Here is a 15000-nt window from a genome sequence, read left to right as displayed (position 1 = left end):
ACACACACTCAGCTATGATGTATGCGGTGCATGTGAACGATAGGGCTCCCTATCATGAGGTGTCAACACATAACCTTCAACACGCGGGAGGCTTTCTGTCTGTCAAGCAGTCCAAGCAGCTCTGAAAAAGGATTTGAATAACCAGGTTTTCCCCGTCTGTGTGTCTGTCTGTGTGTCTGTCCTTTTTCTATTTTGGCACTGCAAGGAGTCACGTGTTTTTCTGTGGGTGTTTGTGTGTTTTCTTTAGGCTAATGTTGAGGGCCACGGCTGTGAGGATTGCAAGCCCGGCACTTTTGGGCTGTCGGTGCAAAATCCACTGGGCTGCAGCAAGTGTTACTGCTACGGCCTGTCCCAGACCTGCACAGAGAAGCAAGGGCTCATCAGAATGTCGGTATGTAAAAACGTGCACTCATCATTCATTAGTTCATTCGTTTAGTCATTCAGTGTCCAACCATTTTTTCATTTAACCATTAATTAATTAATTAAATAATGAATTATTATTATTTTCCATTCATGGAAATGTGTTTTTTCATACATTTTTTCCTTCCTTCATTTGTCCAATAATTTAATCATTCAACCAATCATTCATTAATTTAAACATGTACAATCTATATGTAAATCTGAATTCAACTTTTATTGTTAATGTTTTAGATGATAGTATTTAGTTAATCTATGTTGGGTGCAGTTGTATAACTTATAACTCACTACAAACTGAGAAAGATCTGTTCTTATCTTTGAACAAAGCAAATAGATGGTTTGTGGTGCAAATCTGAGGCTTATTCATGCACTCATTCATATTATATATATATACGACCACTGAGACTCCGTTCATAGCTATAAAATATCCGTTCATAACTATTATGGAAGGCAAATTACACGTTGACATGGTAAACCTATTCAGGCAGTTCCTTTGTAATACATAGACTTGTGTTAAGACTTAACACAACATAACAAGAACTGTAGTGCATCAATACAGATTTCAGGAACTTTATTGAAGGGAAACCCTTTGAGAGAACACCTCGTCTTCAAGGAGGTCCTTGAGAAACACAACAAACATCACAACAAAACACTACACATGTACAGATACGTAATCAGACTGTCACAGCAGACCTGCTCCCACGGGTCCTAACAAACGTCACATGAACCAGACCAACAGAAACCAAGCCCTTTTTGAGTTAGCAGTCTGAACATAAACACAGTATCATACACACTGTAATAAACATGCATAGATAGATCAACGTAAACCGAAATATACATACAATAATGAACTTGAACTACTTATCAACACGACAAACATAAGACGTTTTAAGATCAACGAGTAACAATGACTTAAAGAGACGAAAGTTGATCTAAGCTACTCCTGTCAGGAGCTTTGAAACAAAAGACGAGTCGGCCAGATTCATGGGACAAACTAACATTACAGTCACAAGAGATCAGTGGAAGTTCATTAATACAAATAGAAAAAAGGAGAGGGCACAAAGTAGATGCAAAGACACCCTGCTCAATAATCAAACAACCCAAGGCAATACCCTGAGCAGCGACACATTGGCGTCTGTTATGGATGTATGCATTAAGCCATCGCTGAGCCTGATGAGACACACCGATGGAGAACATCCTGTCCAGGAGGAGGTTGTGATCAACTGGATCAGAGGCTTTAGTGAGATCTGTAAGGATTGGACCAGTGATTTGACCATCAGCAATGGCTGAAGACACATCACTAGTGAGTTTTAAGAGAGCAGTAGTGGAACAATGGGTTCTGAAACCAGATAAGGAGCAAGATAGAATATTGTATTCCTTGATATGTTTTTGTTTTAAAACTCACATCAAGCAAACATTGGCTATTGAACTAATACGTGAAATTGGTCTATAATTATTGAGTTCAATGGTATACCATCCTTTAATAAGAGTCACTCTGGTGGATTTCCAAATAGATGGCATTGTACTAGTAGACAGAGATTGTCATTAAATAGATCAGCAAATGGATAAGATAATACATGAGAAGCTAGTTAATGCTAGCATCGCTTAGCCGCCAGTCCATCAGGTCCATGGGCGCGTTCCCTCTTTAATTCAGAGAGGGTATACACAAACAGTCTATTATTTTGAAAGAAAGAGCTGTTACGTGTGGTATTGCTGAAAGGGCTGGTGTGTTTGGAGAATCAAGTGAATGGTAACTGCAAACAGAAGAGAAACACAGATGAAAGGCTTTGGAAATAAGTAAAGGATCCTAAAAAAACAAAAAATTATTATTAACCAAAATCGAGGAAATAGAAGTGTTATTAGATCTGTTAAGAATATTATTGCTTTGTTCCAAAACAGTTGAAGGTTCTTACAGCCTTAGTATAAACCACTTGATGAAGTTGCACATGCATACAGTGCAGTAGCTGGAGAGGGATGGAGGGCTGGCTGGTGGTCCTAACAGTACCCCCAACCAGAGGACTCTCAGAGAGGCTGCTGGTCTCTGTTGGAGGAGAGTGGTCTTGTCATAATGCTCTCAGTCTGGGTTCTGGCAAGTTTGCCGTAATATAATCACATGACATGGCTAACTTAACTTACCTATTACTTTTTCTTTTCTTTTTTTCAGGAACGATATATACAAGTTAATATACTATTCAGCCAAATTAAATATATGCTTTTGGTTTCAGCTTTTGATGAAAAAGCAATCATATAAATATGGGTGGAAATAAATAAGTAAAACACAAAGAACAGAATTAGCTACTGGCTACCGATTCTGGAAGTTTATTAATTTCCTTTCATTTTATTTTGCATATGTTTTGAAAGATTTGCCTTCTTGTGTATTCATTGTTGCCTAAGCTGGTGTGCAACAGTTTAGAAGAATAGAGTCATGAGCCATGTTGGCTACATTATTCTATCAAGGCCATTTCGCTTCTGACAACAATGTCAATGTCCATACATCTATGAACACAGGAATATTATGTGTCCTTTAAGAATAGATAGGACATCACATTTCATACCATAAGCAGGAGTACAATGCATTTATTTATTAAATATGATCATGTTAAGGAGACACTCTCCCTGCCTTGGTCTTCATGTCCCTGTTCCTGTGTATATGTGTACATTCAGTGTGTACCTATGTACCTAATACACATATAGGTTCATAGGTATTCCTCCGGCCAATCAGAAACAGAGGCCCAGAATCGTGGGAGGAGTTGAGATAAGGGTTGGCTTTTTGTCAATATGTATAAAAAAAAAAGTCTCAGCAAACCATGAACAATGCAAAGAACGTCTTACTAGAGGAACTAGTATCTGTTAGTTAGATGGCACTGTATCCAAGTCAGTGTATCCTAACTAGTTCAGTTTTGGCAACAACAAGGTATCATCGAACACTTATAAATAACAATGTTCCTTTTTTATTACCTCATTCTTCTCATAATAAAAAAAATCTTCAAACTGCAAAACAGTTACCAGAGGCTAGACCAGGGGTTTCCATGGTGACCACTGTACTTTTGCGCTTGAGTGCTGCATGTAAACAACATAAACAGTTACAATGCTTGTCTGTGAACAGTGAAAGATTGGCAAAGGAGAGAGAGAGAGAGAGAGAGAGAGAGAGAGTATGGCTGAGAGACAGATCAGCTGAGGAGAGGGGTAGAGGGTTAAGATGGAGGGCAAGGAAAGTGATCAAGAGAGACAATTAAATAGAAAGCAGCAAGAACGGCTAGATGCGAGAAAAAATGAGCTCCAAAATAAATTCCAAATTGAGGCAGGGAGACAAAGAGTGTATATTAAAAGGGCAAGAAAGAGCGAGAGAAAGAGAGGAGTGAGCAAAAAAGAGCAAGAATATGGGGGGTTTATTGGAAAGAGGGAGATTTTCTCTGAACCACTGAGTCGTGAGATTACACTGAGTGGAGAGAGTGCTGTGCACGTGTGTGTGCGTGTGCACAATAGCTAACGGCAGCATGCAAGGCAACACACAGGCCAATGCACGTGCACCGAGAATGGGTTATCCATTAGCTTGGTTTGTTTGAAAGAGTTCACACGCACACGCGCACACACACACACACACACACACACACACACACACACACACACACACACACACACACACATAGTTGTTGAACACACAACTCACCAAGTGCTATTTGGGAAGTTAACCATCAACTTCTACAAACTCCATAGAATAAAAAATAAAATTATTATAATATAATTATAATATCTAAATATAAACATGCATAAACAATTCTTAATTACAATAGGAAACATCAACTTTTTAGAGAAACTTTGTTATTCATTTAGGAATATATATGAGTATCCTATATACAGTATAATATATGTCAAAATACTTTTTGCTGTTATGTGGATGCATATTTTATTTTCTATCAAACCTGCAGACCGGATGGCATAGAGTCAATATTTAAACTAGGAGTCTTGAAAAGAGTTCTTGTGATTGTTTTATTGACCTCTGACTGAATATCTTTGAAATATAACTTACTTATTAGCACATTATGCATCTGAGACTCTCTCAGATTGCGGGCCAGGGAGCAAGACAGAAAATATCAGAGGCAGGAAGAGCCTCCACTTTGATGCAATAACGGTGGACTTCCACAGCTGCCACGGTGCACAGTGGATATGGTAAATAGATGGCGCCCTCAGAGAGGCTCCACCACATGGCATCATACATCTAATAATATTTCCCTCAATGTTCCCATATCTTTTTTCAGGATTCTAAAAAGAGAGGAGAGAGAGAGTGAGAGAGAGAGGGAGGGAGGAAGGGAGAGAGAGAGAGAGAGATGGAAAGGGAGAGGGAGAGAGAGAATGAGAGAGGGAGGGAGGGAGGGAGAGAGTGGTAATGTCAGTGCGATATAGACAGCAGGCGATTCTATTTCTGAAGTCATCCTCTTGGCCAAAGCCCACTGTCAATAATACACCCTATATTATTCACAGAAAATTGGTATAGCAATCGACACACATGCTCACACCACACACACACACACATACACACACACACACACACTCATACACACACGGACACAGGTAGACATACAGACAGAAATAAAGGGAAAATGGAAAGTGTGGTGCTAAAATCAATCTAAAGATAAAGTAGGCCTACAAAGAAATATCAACAGAATGGGAGAAGGAGAGAGCAGTTATGGCTAAAAAGTGACAACATAATGATATCACCTTTTCACTACAATATATAATAATATAATGTTGAATATTCTTCAAGGCCCTCATGAAGAAAATCCTTCTTTTTCTTCACACAGCATAAATTGCTCAGTGCTTCAAACCACTTTCCCCTTTACTCAAAGAAACTAATTTCCAGCTCAGACTATTATGAAGTTTCTTGACAATCTCATTTCTCGTCAAGCTCATGTTGAAACCGGAGCAGACGGTGCTCCCCCTGGTGGACAAGTCCAACAGTGCAGAGACGCGCACCGGGGTGAGCTTCCAGCACCCTGAGATCCTGGTCCACGCAGACCTGGTGAGCCAGGCCCTGAGCGAGCCCTACTACTGGAGGCTGCCGGAGCAGTTCAAGGGCTCTATGGTGAGGACGTCAGCCCTGTGATTAAGGGACACACACGTGACATTGAGTCGAGCCGGGCCTGCTGGCTGTAAGCGGGGGTTATATTTGTAACTGGTGTACACACAAACTCAAAAGAGACCGGACCGGGTACAAATGGGAGGTTTTTTCTTTTAACAAACATGCAAATAAATATGGACGCCTACATTCAGGATAACAATACAAATGTGGAAGGAAAAGGCTAAAAGGAAGTGGTAACTTGAATTTGGGGGTTACGGGGGGGGGGGGGGGGGGGTACTCCATATTCATATGTTCTTTATTCATGTGTTAAGCCTCCCTCACTCGGTCCATGTGCAGATCACAGCGTACGGTGGACAGCTCAAGTACGCCGTCTACTACGAGGCCAGGGAGGAAACAGGCTCCTCCTCCTACGAGCCCCAGGTCCTCGTCAGGGGCGGGCCCAACAAGGACCTGCTGATGATGCGTCACACAGCGGGGCTGCAGATTGGACAGCTCACCCGCCACGAGATAGACATGACGGAGGTAAGTAATCAAGATATGGAGCGATATATAAAGTTTAAAATTATAGAAATAATTCCAGCTTGTTGTGGTTTTGCTATGTACACTTTTCATAACTTAACTGATGTCTCATAATGTATTAATTCCCTTCCTTTGTGTTGTGTGTGTGTGTGTGTGTGTGTGTGTGTGTGTGTGTGTGTCCAGGCTGAATGGAAGCATGCTGATGGGCGCTCGATGACCAGGGAAGATTTCATGGACGTTCTGTTCTACGTGGACTACATACTGATCAAGGCCTCACAGGGAAACCAAATGAGACACAGCCGGTAACACACACACACACACACACCCCCACACACACACACACACACACACACAATTTATACATTTATAGCAATGGGTTAGCCTGTCAAGGTTTTTTCCAGTGTTTAGATCCATCAATAGATCCGAAAGTGTTTTGAAAGTGTCAATAATGTCTCGAAACAGATTTCCCTCTCAATGCAAGTGGTTCTTTCATTTGCTTAAGCACGAGAATAAAACCTTCAAAGTAGAAACCGATAATTACAATATCTTACGACCGCAGCTTGACAACCTTCACAATTCATTCATGATCCTAACTATATGTCTAATGGATAGGAGACCCCGATAATAAGTTTGAATTTATCCTCTTTGCATCCTTGGTTTCTTTGCCGTGCATAAACGCCCATGTTTACCTCATCTCTCTCTGTAATCGCCTACGTCAAACAATCTCTGAGTGAGCGGAGAGAGGATTAGTAACAATGACACCTCATTGAAAAAATATTGATTTAATAATAGCCTACATAAATATCCATAGAAAATAAATGTATCACAGTCATAAACATTCATAATGAACTTGTTCTGTTTACTGTTTACTTATGGCATGATTCAATTTATACCTGTACTGCTCTTCCGAACACAACCACTCAGGAGGAAAGGTTAAACACCTGGAGTGGGGCGGCGGGCCGCCGCGGGTTTGCTCTAGTGATGGGGAACTCAGACAGAAAGGCTTTTCCCGCCTCTCTGTTTCTGCTGCTGCATCCGTGAGGGTTTGGATTTGTCAAAATGTCGCGCTCCAGGCCACCGCGCACACAGACAAACTCTCTCTCTCTCTCTCTCTCGCTCTCTCTCTCGCTCTCTCTCTCTCTGCAGTATATCAGAGATCAGTCTGACCGTAGCAGAGGGGGGCCGTCCCAACACAGAGAGTGAGAGAGCCCACCAGATTGAGAGTTGTGAATGTCCTGCTGGCTACTCTGGGCTGTCCTGCGAGGTTGGTACACACACGCTCACACATGCGCACACACATGCACGCACACACACCCACCCACGCACACACACACACACACGCACACACACACACACACACACACACACACACACACACACACATTAACAAGTATGCACACATGCACAGAATTATGAACACTTACGCCCATGCACTAACACAGACACACATATATGCACTTGCACACACTCTTAAACCAACACCCACACACCTTGAGCCATTCAAATATGTAAAACTAGAGTTGGTAGTACCAAGTTCTGTCTTATTCATGTAGTGCCAAGTGAATCAGTAAATGGAATTTCATTTAAATAATGTAACAGCGGATTGTGTTTTCACAATGATGTGAAATACAACGTTAATTAGCCTTAATGGCCCTAATTGGTATTTGAATGCATCCATGTGCCAGAAAACAACCTCCTTAGGCTGGTGGGCTGAACAACATTCGTACTACAGCTGAACCCCAACAATGATGTCACTGTTTTTACTTTAAATCCCTGTCATATTTGACAGCTTAATGATAGCCTCAAAAGTTACATTTCCAGGCTGTTGGCAACAGTTATCAGAAAACATAGCAACACATTGGTCTTTCCTTCTCTCTGTATCTCTCTCTGCCTTCTCCATCTCTTTCTACTCTGTATCTCTTTCTCTCTCTCTCTCTCTGTCTGTCTGTCTGTCTGTCTGTCTGTCTGTCTGTCTGTCTGTCTGTCTCTCTCTCTCTCTCTCTGGCTCTACGTTTCATCTCCACCTATTCCCAGCCACTTCCCTCTGAGTACCATAATTATTGCCCACCATTCGTGGCTCCTACGGTAGATTGAATCAAATAGGTTCCACCTCACTGTATTTCCAGTAAAGGCAGACACAGCGCTGCTCAGCGGAGGTAAACACACAGGGTCACGGACAGTGCACCGCCACAGTTTCTCATTTGCATTCGCTGCCAAACAATATTAAGCCGCTGTAGCGTCTTTTACCCCCAATTTTTCCTACGCTTCACAGGGATTAAGCACGACCTAACTAACCCACGCATTCACACACAACCACATGTATGCACACACATGCACACACACACACACACACACACACACACACACACACACACACACACACACGCATACACACACACACACATGCATACACACACACACACACACACACACACACACACAAACACACTGTCTCGCTCTCACACACTCACACACACACACACACACACACACACTGTGTGTGTGTGTGTGTGTGTGTCTCTCTCACACACAAACACACACACTGTCCGTCTCTCTAACACACACACACACACACACACACACACACACACTGTGTTTCTCCCACCTACACACATTGCTCAATTAAGGATGTTATTAAAATTGGACATGATAATAATAATGTTGGGAATGAATGTCTTGAGAATACAAAAAACATGATCATACACAGGCTGAGAATTATGTAAAGGCTGTTCTCTGTGCTCCTGATTCCACACTATCTCACTTACACACCCACCCACATACACACACTTAAATGTAAGGTACTTTACATTCTACTCTGTGTTATATTACTTTATATTCTTTATATACAAGTTTCCCCATACCAACAGATGCTCGTCTTTAGCTCTAAAACAAATGGACCCCCCCCCCTCCCCTACAGCCATATCTATAAATCTATAAATAGATATAGATAACGACCATAATCTAGAGAGCTATAGACTATAACATAGAGCCATAAGCTATAGATCTGATAGATAAAAACATAGAGCCATAAGCTATAGATAACAATATAGAGCCATAATCTATAGATAGGTTTAGATAAGAACCTAGAGCCATAAGCCTTAGATAGATATAGATAATGACCTAGAGCCATAAACCATAGATAGGTGTCGATAACAGCGTAGAGCCATAAGCTTCAGATAGGTGTGGATAACAACGTAGAACAATAAGCTATAGATAGGTGTAGACAACCACCTAGACCCAAAAGGCACGCGGGGGCCTAAACTGTGCTGGCCCTTGGTCACACAGGGCCCGGCTGACAGATGGCGGGTCTATTTGTAGCCGCCGTCGTTGTTAATAAAGTATTTTTAAACGGGCGTTTAGCACCGGCAGAGGGAACAGATGGCACTTTAAATGGACTCCATTAATTATTACTGAAAAGGAGAAGGAGCGCGCCTTGCGTGCTGCGTGCATGTGTGTGTGTGGGATGTGGGAAGAGCGCACGTGTGCCCATTTAAAAGTTACTGGAGGGAATAACTCTTAATTGCGTGTGTGCGCGTGTCGCGGGTGCGTGTGCGTGTGTCAGAGTGGTCAACAGTTGCATCACGTTTAATTACGTCTGCTTAGGGCTATGCACATTGTTTTTGTTTATGCTTAATGACCTGCGTATGACGGAGTGTCCAGTGCACACATACAGTAATTAATATTAATATATATGTACACATATAGGACTCTACCCACGGCCCGTGGAAGAGCTAGCGTGTTCCTAAGGTGTGTTACGACACCATGGGTTTCCCTGTCTGTCCGAGCCTCCAGCCCGTCTGTCCTACCTGCTCCACTTTACACCTGTCCCTAAAACCAACCATGTGTGTGGATGACCCCATCTCTCCCCCATCTCCTCCCCCGTCTCCCTCCTCCCTCTCCCTCCCCGTCTACCTCCCTCGTATCTCTCCCCCCTCCCCCCCGTCTCCCTCCCCCGTCTCCCTCCCCGGTTCCAGGAGTGTGCGGCGGGGTTCTACCGCCTGCGGGGAACGGCTGTGGGTCCAGCATCTGGTCTGGGGTCCCGAGAGCCCAGTGTGGCCGGCATGGGCAGCTGTGTGCGCTGCCAGTGTAGCGGCCACTCCAGCACCTGTGACCCCGAGACCTCCATATGCCAGGTAAGCTGTGTGTGTGTGTGTGTGTGTCTGTGTGTGTGTGTGTGTGTGTGTGTGTGTGTGTGTGTGTGTGTGTGTGTGTGTGTGTGTGTGCATATAAATGGGTAATTGTGTGTGTGTGTGTGTGTGTGTGTGTGTGTGTGTGTGTGTGTGTGTGTGTGTGCGTGTGTGTGTGTGCGCACCGGTGCGGTGTGCATCGCTCTATTACATGCTACCATATGTCAAGAAGCTACTAAAGGTGAGTGTGTGTGTATGTGGCGTGTGGCTATATGCCAATATGCATGAGAGAGAGAGAGAGAGAGAGAGAGAGAGAGAGCAGTGTGCTGTAATTATCCCTATGCTGATTAATGAGAAAGAGCATATTCAGGTTCGGTGTCCTCCTATCATGTGGTCCTCAGTAATCAGAACACCGCTTCGCTTCCACCTCCACAACTGCTCAAAGACAACACTAAACATCCACCCCCTCCTCCCCCCCCCCCCCCCCCCCCAACATAGACAACAACACAACACGCAGATGTCAATGCATGTTGCTTAGCGTGATTTCAAGGTCAAATCAACTCACCCAGCGTGTGTTTTTAGTCTGGTGGGACACTCCTTCAGATGTGAAACACTAACGTAGCGTGACCGGCTACTAAAGGTTTCTACTCTCGTTCTTAACCATGAAGAATGACAACACAAAGCACAACCATTGAGTCGTTGCAGTGCTTTTTAAGTGTCCAGTGGCCATGCTCACGCGCAGCGCAGGCGTGCCGATCGGACCCATGCAGAGCAAGTGTGTGTGCCGTGGGCGTCTCACGCAGCGCCGTGACAAGCTGGCCGCTGGCGTGGCCCGTCCACCCACGAAACACGTCGTCTGCGAGTCGAGCGTTGTTGGCTCTCGGAGGCGGCTCAAGTCGGTATTTTTAGCTGTCCGGAAGTCACACACTGGAGACGTTTTAATTCCTCTGCCATTTGAGGCTGTAATTATGACAAGGAGCTCCGTGTATAAGTGGGCTTTGCTTGACTTGTCTGAAGGGGATTTTGCCAGGGAAGGGTGCGTTTTGGGACAGAAGCTACTTATGCGGGAGGAGGGACGTATTAAACTCACAGCGGTTATTGGGAATGTCTTTGGGACCAATTAGCGGGGAGAAGAAGCCAGAGCCGTGAATAAAAAAAACACTGATGCGGTCGACGTGGTCCGTGGTCATCAATACCGCCCACATGCTTGAGGGATGGACGTCGACCTGTTCTGGTTGGCGAGTGTGTGCCTCCACCCCATGCTGCAGGGTCGGGATTTGACCCAGTACCTTCCCCCTTTGGCGTATCCTCATTGTCAAAGCGAATCATTGGGAAATATGGCGAGTTACCCAGCAAGCCAAGCGAGGTACACATTTATTTCTATTCTCTCTACGCCCGGGTTCCCCTGCTCTCACTCCATCTATACCTACATCTCCTTGGATAACATATTCCCCTCCCTCTCCCTCACTGTTCTTTCTTTCTTTCTTTCTTCCGTCTCTCTCCTCCTCAGCCCTCCTCTGAGAGCGCCCTCTCTGCCAGTCCCTTTATTCAGAGTTCCCCTCGCCTCCACTGACTCTTATCACCCCCATCGGGCTGCTTTCAACGCTCCTTTACAACATTTAGAGGTCTGAACTCGGTTAAGATGTAAAGGCGTAACCCCCACTGCCTACCCGTTGTCAAAGGAAGCCTTGTGCAGCGACGCATGTGAACGGATCCCCGTCGGCCGTGGCGTGCGGCGATGTGGTGAAAGGGACCCGTAATAAAAGGCACAGAGGTAGCATCAAGGATGCACGGTCCACGGGACGCAACAAGCCTCTCCGTTCAGAACAGCCATCTGTTTTCCTTCACCCACCCACCCACTGTTCACGCGCTCACTCTCTCTCTCTCGCCCTCTCGGTCTCTCGCGATCTCTTTACACTCTCTTGTTTCACTCTCTCGCTCTCTTTCTCTCTCTTGCTTTTTCAATCATTCTCTGTCTCTCTCACGCTCTCTCTCTCTCGCTCTCTCTCTCTCTCTCTCTCTCTCTCTCTCTCTCTCGCTCTCTCTCTCTCTCTCTGCCTTGCGGCTGCTGTGTTTTCCTCTGTTCCCTCCATATCCATCCCACAACATCGTTAACATTTTCGAGCAGAGCAGGGCGAAATTGAAAAATGCTAAACAAGTTTTTTTCTGTGGTAATTAGTGGTAACAAGGAACACAGGAAGTTAATGGAAATGACTTGGCTCGTTAAGAGGAAACTTCCTGTTGTACCAATTGAAGTTCCTGTTGCAACAATCCCGATGAACATGCAAGACAGGGCCCCAGGGGCGTGTCAATGGTTATTTGTTTGCTTTTGTGTGTGTGTGTGTGTGTGTGTGTGTGTGTGTGTGTGTGTGTGTGTGTGTGTGTGAGTGAGTGTGTTTAAGCTTTTTTTTTAAGAGTTTTTCAGCTGTGTTTGTGTTCTTGATCTTCATTGTAAGTTATTGTATACAGTGTGCATTTCATTAGATGTACAATTGCCATGTTTGTCTGTTTATGTGCACACGCATTTTGTGTGCATCCAAGTTATTTGAACTAATCCAAGTCAGGACACAATGTTGATGAAAATATATCCCCCAATATATACGTAACCAAGGCAGCTGATTTAAATGCAAATGCTTAACGCCGTGTCATGATTGGATGAAATGCCTTGGATCCAGTTCTGGAGTTCTGGCTCCTGTCCCTCAAAATGTCGATCCCTGAAGTGCAGACGTGTAGGCTGAAAGGTGTCATAACAACGTCAGTGTGGTCTAAGTCGGATGTCAAACTACAAACTAGACATGAATATTTGGTTGTAAATAAGGTTAATAATAATGAGCATATCTATAAATGCAAGTGTAACTCAACTAAAAATGTGAAACAACTGCTCTGTGTGCAAGTGCTTGTGTTGTATCTGGCTGCATGTGAAAGTGCGTCTGACTGTGTTCGTTGTGTATCTGGGTCTGTTGCAATATGAATACTCACCGCGGAGCACGGAAAGCCTTAAGGTCCCAGTATACTGATGCACCTCTGTGTGTGTGTGTGTGGTTGTGTGTGTGTGTGTCTAGAACTGTCAAGACAACACGGAAGGCGCCAGGTGCGAGAGCTGTGCACCTGGATACTATGGCGTGGTTCGCGGTTTCCATGACGACTGCAAGCCCTGTGCATGCCCCCTCACCAACCCAGAAAACAAGTATGGCCCCTATTGTCTTTCTCTTGACTTTCTTTCTTTCTCCTCTCCTTGTCTTCATTACTTTCCACACCTGCTATTACGTCACTGAATGCTCTGTTTTATACAGGTTTTGAGTGAGTACGTCTTTTGTGTTGTTTGGCTAGCTTCAGCCCCAGCTGCGTGTCGGAGAGCTTCGATGACTACCGCTGTACCGACTGTCCTGAAGGACACGAGGGGAAGTATTGTGAGAGGTACGATGTTGAACGCACTCAAACACACGCGCTGTGAGGAGGCACCACCCACATCATTTGACTACCATCAACTGCCCTGTGTTCGCCATGCAATTTGAGTACACAGGAACTATGGGATGTAGGCAACGCATGGTGGCCCTCAGACAACAATCGACATACACATGAGCATATACAGTGTTCAAATATTCAGCCACCGTAATGTACCTTTTTTATTTGACCTTTCTAGCTGAAAGTACATGACGACCAAATCGTAAGGATCAAATCAAAACCCCAGACTATGTTTTCCCCCATGCTGCCCACCTCTTTAACGTGTTAAGTATGCCATATGGAGGCAGTACCGTTAGACCATCGCTTCATAATCAACATCAATGGTTGAACCTTTAGCCCAGCGGTACTAGCTGCTGTAGCTGACCAAAGTAAATATCACAGTCCGGTGTTCAGTCGGATCAGACAGAAGAGGTGTGTATCGGATGGGACGGATGTGTATTGATCCTTGAGGCTTTAATTTGCCGTTACGGGAGTACTTAGAGGACAGCCATCAGTGGGATCAATAGTATTTGCTGTCGGCTGGAGTGTTGCGCAATCACACACGGACACAGAGCACGCCTCGAGGAAATGACCCGTCAGGAGAAAGAAAAAATAAAATCAGTTTCAGCTGCTTAAGTGATGCCAGCTGGGGGTCCTTTGACATTTTGTCGATAGCATTCAAGCTTCATTCATATCACCACACATGGAACTATTGATGGGACATGCCTGTATGTATCTGTGTTGTGGTCCCTCTACATGACTGCATTAACCCCCCCCCCCCCCCCCCCCTTTTCTTTCATCCCCCAATCCGCTGTCCAGGTGTGCTAGCGGTTACCACGGTAACCCCCGGATGCCCGGTGGTCGGTGCGAGGAGTGTAAGTGTTCCGAGTGGGGGGCACTCCCCGGGCCGTGTGACCCCGAGACCGGCCAATGCCGTTGCAGGGGCGGGGCAACTGGACTGTCGTGTCACCAGTGCATGGAGAGGCATGTGTGTGGACCTGCCGGGATTACCTGTAAGACACTAAACACCTCTCTATGTCTTTATATCTATCTATCCACCCATCTATCTACCTATCTATCTATGTCTATATATCTATCAGCTATATATCTATATATCTATCAGCTATTTATATACTATATATATATACATATATATATGTCTTTCTGTCTGTCTCTCTGTCTCCATCTCTATCTATCTATCTATCTATCTCTCTATCTATCTATCTGCATATATATATATATATATATATATATATATATATATACTATATATATGTAGATATGTAGATATATGATAGATATATTTATCTATCATCTATATACTACCTCTAGCTATCTATCTATAGCTTTCTATCTACATCTCTACATATATATCTATAATAATAATAATAATAATAGATTGAATTTATATAG

At 44.1% G+C, this 15000-nt stretch overlaps 1 protein-coding gene across 1 annotated transcript in view; it reads left to right on the top strand.

The window, feature by feature from the left end:
* lama2 (laminin, alpha 2) overlaps positions 1-15000 on the top strand; it is a 160936-nt gene that overhangs the window by 94195 nt on the left and 51741 nt on the right. Inside the window, exons 28-36 of the mRNA XM_084484286.1 lie at positions 248-391; positions 5324-5500; positions 5834-6019; positions 6200-6318; positions 7163-7280; positions 9991-10149; positions 13206-13330; positions 13474-13560; positions 14407-14600. Coding sequence (XP_084340412.1) covers positions 248-391; positions 5324-5500; positions 5834-6019; positions 6200-6318; positions 7163-7280; positions 9991-10149; positions 13206-13330; positions 13474-13560; positions 14407-14600 — 1309 coding nt within the window. The remainder of the gene's footprint in view (positions 1-247; positions 392-5323; positions 5501-5833; positions 6020-6199; positions 6319-7162; positions 7281-9990; positions 10150-13205; positions 13331-13473; positions 13561-14406; positions 14601-15000) is intronic.

This window comes from Micromesistius poutassou (assembly GCF_964030765.1).
Source record: "Micromesistius poutassou genome assembly, chromosome: 19".
Taxonomy (NCBI): domain Eukaryota; kingdom Metazoa; phylum Chordata; class Actinopteri; order Gadiformes; family Gadidae; genus Micromesistius; species Micromesistius poutassou.
The sequence above is the reverse complement of the archived record's forward strand: the minus strand, read 5'-3'. Positions and strand labels throughout refer to the sequence as shown.